Raw genomic sequence first — 4,661 nt, 5'->3', positions numbered from 1 at the left:
AAGAAAGAAAGAAAGAAAGAAAGAAAGAAAGAAAGAAAATAAGAAAGAAAATCAGTCTGGGCAGCTGAGCAAGATTCTGACTCAAAAATAAAAACCCCAACTTGGGGATGTAGCTCAGTGTGAGCTCCTGAGATCAATCCCTAGTACTTTTAAAAAAAAAAAAAAAAAGGAGGAGGAGGAGGAGGAGGAGAGGTAGATCCCTACAGATAGCACAGACCCTATTGGCAGAGGTGGGGTTTTTGTACTGGGGATCTAACGTGGTATCTAGTACTTGCCAGGCAGGTGCTTACGCTGCTGAGCTATGTGCGCAGCCCCTTATTGGCGGAGTTTCAGTGTAACCTTCCATTAGTTGAAGAAGCAGTAGAAAAAGTAGAAAAGGGGTCTGAATGTGATGGAACTTTCAAGAATTTTACATCAAGAAGGTGACCCTTGAAGAAGTCATAAATTGAAAGAATTGGCTTATTTTGTCAGGAAAGAATAAAAACACTTAACACTTACTAAGTGTAGGCTGAGTATGGTGGCGTGTATCTGCATTCCTAGCACTTGGGAGGCTGAGGCAGGAGGATCACTGCAAGTTCAAAGCCAATCTGGGCTACGTAGTGAAACCCTGTTTCAAAACAAAACAAAACAAAACAAAAACAGAAAACTATTTGCTGAGTATGTGCCCTGTTCAAGGGCTATCTTCCAGGTCCTTTTGTGAGCTAGTTCACTTGATTTCCACACACTCGAGCACTGGAGGTGGTGGTGTTGGTACCACCTCTGCTTCACAGGGAAGCTGTTGAGGCATTTGCCCAGGATCACTCAGCTGGGCAGGCTCTCTCAGCTGTGAAGATCTAATACAGACTGAATGGTGTCACTCACATTTGGCTTACCGAGTATTTTTTAACGATACTGAGTTTGCTCCCAATACTACAAAATAAGCATGTTTCACACAAATCTCACTTGCTTGGCTGAGTTAGGAAGTGTGGGGGTCAGGGCCATGGTGTTTCATTTCCCAGGGGCTTTTCATGGCTGGCGTTGAGCAGATTCTGCTCTGTGCAGGTTCTGTTCTGTGGGGGCACCTTCTACCCCTCAGCCCCCAGTTCAGCACCACCACGCTCTGGAGCATGGCTCTCAGACTCGGAGCCAGTTCACTCCTTTGTGCTAATGCCTAGCTCTGGCAACATAAGATCAACCCTTTAGGAAACAAGGGAATCCCTTGCATTTCCCTGTCCATCCTGGACTGTTTCCCTCCTCACAACTCTGGGTAAGCTTAAGATAAACTATATACTGAAAAACATGATGACTAGTTAGATACAAGGACTGAGGACAAAAGGCCTGTCTGGTTGAATTTTAAGATTGATCTGGGGGTGGGGGTGCACACCTGTAATTCCAGCATTTGGGAAGCTGAGGCAGGAGGATTGCTGTGAATTTGAGGCCACAGAGGGCTACATAATGAGTTCAAAGCCAGCCTGAACTGCATTGAGACTCTGTCTCAAAACAACAACAAAAAAAATTACAGTTGAATATTTGGGACCCTGAAGATACTGTGGATAAGTATTGTTAAACTTGTATAAAAATGTTTAAATACTGATCTTGATTTCTTTCCCACAGGCCTCATTAAATCCAAAGATTCAAGCATGTAGCTTGAGCGATGGGTTTATAGTTGTAGCAGACCAATCAGTGATACTGCTCGACAGTATTTGTAAATCACTTCAGCTGCATCTTATATTTGGTAAGGCTGATATAATGAAATGCATCAGAAGAAAAAAATCTTGCTATCAATTTGTAATATACTGCCATTTCTTTTCTCCATTATTTTTATTTATTTATTTATTTATTTTAATTTTTATTTATTTGTGTGTGTGTGTATGTGCGTGTGTGGCCAGCTCAGCCCACCAGGGGGCGGGCTGGCTGGCATGTGGTGCTGGGGGATTGAACCGCGGTCCCTGTGCTTTGCTAAGTTTGTTCTAAGTAGGTGCTTTAGACCACTGAGCCGTCTCACCAGCCCCTATTTTTATTTATTTTTGTGGTGCCGGGTTTTGAACTTGGGACCTTGCTCTTGCCAGGCAGGCACTTAAACCGCTGAACTATCTCCCCAGCCCTTTAGATAGTTCAAGAAAATGCTTATTTTATTTTATTTTTATTTTGAGGCAGGATCTTGTTAAATTAGGCTGCTCTCAAACTTAATTCTCTTGCCTCCACCTCCTGGGGTGCTGGGATTGTGGGCGTGTGCCACCACACCTGCCTTGTGTGTGTTTTTCTTGGGGTAGGGAGCGTACTGAGATTGAAAGGACACTGTGAGAATCTCTTCCCTCATATCTAATGCAGAACATATTTACAAAGTAATAATTTAGTTTACTTGCCAGCTTTTATTAGAATATTGGATTTTTGAGCCCATTTGTGTTCAGATTCCTGAGTTTTTTGTTTTTTGAAACAGGACCTCACTATGTAGCCCAGGCTGGCCTTGAACTTGGGACATTTTTCCTGCCTCAGTCTCTTGAGTGCTGGAATTACAGTTGTGCACTATCATGCCCAAGTTTCTGAATCTCGTACATAGTTTCAATATCATCAACAGAAACATGAATACCTTTAGAATATGTGGTACTGTAAAAGTCATGTGGAATATTTATGAATTCAAGAGAAAGCTTGACGTGTGTAGACGTGGACTAAAGAGTGATTTAGGAACAAATCAGTGATGGTACTCACAGGTGAAAATACTGTGAACTGTCTTTGTTTATTTTTTGAGTAGAAATTTTGTGGAAATGATACGTGTTGTCATGTTTGTATAAGAGCTTAGCCCAGAAGGAACCAAAAGGCGTGCACTTGAGAACGTAGTCTCAGCTCTGGCATGGAGGCAAGAAGCCCATGTTCGTGGGAGACGCACTAGTGTTCCTATCCTAATCCGCGAGCAAGATTCACGGCTTGTCCAGTGAAGTAGGGCTGTGATGTGCTGTAACTGATGTAGGTAAAGATGATTCCTACTCAGCAATTTTAGTTCATAAATCAGCTGCCTACTGTTGCTTTTATCTCTCTTTCTTTTCCTCTCATTCAGTCGTTGGGATCTTCTTGCCGCTGTGTGCACACTCAGGCTTGTCACCACTCGGTGACCCTCCCTCTGCCTGGAGCTCCTCTTCCGTTTTATCCCTTCAGCTACTTCCTCAGCTCCTTCAAGTCTGCCCGAGTGCTCTGATTAATACTGTAAAATGCATGTTCTTCAAGGTCTCTTCTTACCCTGCCTTCTTATTTTTTCCAGAATACTTACTACCTTTTCGCACATCTCGTCACTTATTACCATAACCATTTTATCATTTGTTTCTGCTTTAGAATTTGAGGTTGCTAAGTCAGGTGTGGTGGCCCAGCACTTGGCAGGCTGAAACAAAAGAATCGCTGTGAGTTTGAGGCCAGCCTGGGGTACATAGTGGATTCAAGGCCAGCCTGAACTGCACAGCAAGACCCTGTCTTAAAAAAGTACCAATTCGAGGTCACTGATAGTGGGAATCTTTTATTATTCTCACATATATGAAAAGGTCCCGGAACAATGCTCAGCATGTAGTAAGTGTTGAGTAAACATTACTTGACTTAATGTCAGCAATATTTTTTTTTTTTTTACACTTTTCAATGTTTTTGAAATACTCCTAAATTGCCTAAGTGGTAGACTTTTTTGGTGACTTTTTGTTTTTGTATTGAAAATAAACATGTGCAAGTAAAGTGTGTACCTTTGATTTCAAATTTTCAGATACTGAAGTGGATGTAGTTGGCCTGTGTCATGAAGGGAAGTTTCTTTTAGTTGGGGAGAGAAATGGCAACTTGCATCTTATTCATGTAACATCAAAGCAGACATTACTCACCAATGTAAGATCTTGTTTTCATTTATGAGTAAATACTGATAAGCTTTTATGTAACTAAAGCCCTTGAAAACTACTACCTTGGTTTTGAAATGAAAAGATAATGTTTTTCAAACATTAAATTTAAGGATCAACCTCAGAAACATATGAAAGAAATGTAAAATTAAAAAAATTAAGGTTTAGGGCCACCTAGAAGCGTGAGACCCGGAGTTCAGTGCCTGCTACCCACTCCAAAAGACATTTAAGAAAAACTGAAGGTCCTTGGATGTGGTTGTGTATGCCTGTAATCCCTGCACTCAGGAGACTGAGGCAGGAGAATGGTTATGAGTTTGAGACCATCCTAGGCTACAAAGTGAGCTAAAGGCCAGCCTGCACTGCATAGTGAGACTCTGTCTCAATTTAAAAGTATTTTTAGTGTGCTTGTCCAAAATAAATTTCCATTTTAAAGCTAAGATCTTTGGAATGCAGGCAGAGTTACTTCTAATGGTAAATAATAATCGTAGGCATTTAAAGAATATAATCCTGGGCCAGGGAGATAGCTCAGTGGCATAAGCACCTACCTGGCAAGTGCAAGTTTCTAAGTTCAATTCTTAGTACAAAAAAAAAAAAAAAAAAAAGTCTCACAAAGAATGTAATCCTTCATTGTATTGTTTTAAGTTTTTAAAAAATTAATTTTGTTGGTAAACAGTGTTTTTCTAACTTTATTATTTGAATCTAACATGCAATTAGGCATTTGTTGAGAAAACTAATGATGAAGATCAGCCTACTTACCGAAATCTTATTATTGAAAAAGATGGCTTGAAGGAAGGTAAATATTCTTTTTTTTTTTTTTTT

General features: G+C 40.6%; 1 protein-coding gene across 1 annotated transcript in view; it reads left to right on the top strand.

Moving 5' to 3' along the window:
* The window catches only part of Kntc1 (kinetochore associated 1), a 96,168-nt gene that overhangs the window by 9,395 nt on the left and 82,112 nt on the right, over positions 1–4,661 (top strand). The window contains exons 3-5 of the mRNA XM_023720670.1: positions 1,594–1,714; positions 3,719–3,834; positions 4,557–4,635. Coding sequence (XP_023576438.1) covers positions 1,594–1,714; positions 3,719–3,834; positions 4,557–4,635 — 316 coding nt within the window. The remainder of the gene's footprint in view (positions 1–1,593; positions 1,715–3,718; positions 3,835–4,556; positions 4,636–4,661) is intronic.

The sequence above is a fragment of the Octodon degus genome, unplaced genomic scaffold (genome assembly GCF_000260255.1).
Source record: "Octodon degus isolate 3935 unplaced genomic scaffold, OctDeg1.0 scaffold00076, whole genome shotgun sequence".
Taxonomy (NCBI): domain Eukaryota; kingdom Metazoa; phylum Chordata; class Mammalia; order Rodentia; family Octodontidae; genus Octodon; species Octodon degus.
This window is presented reverse-complemented; position numbering and strand designations above follow the sequence as displayed.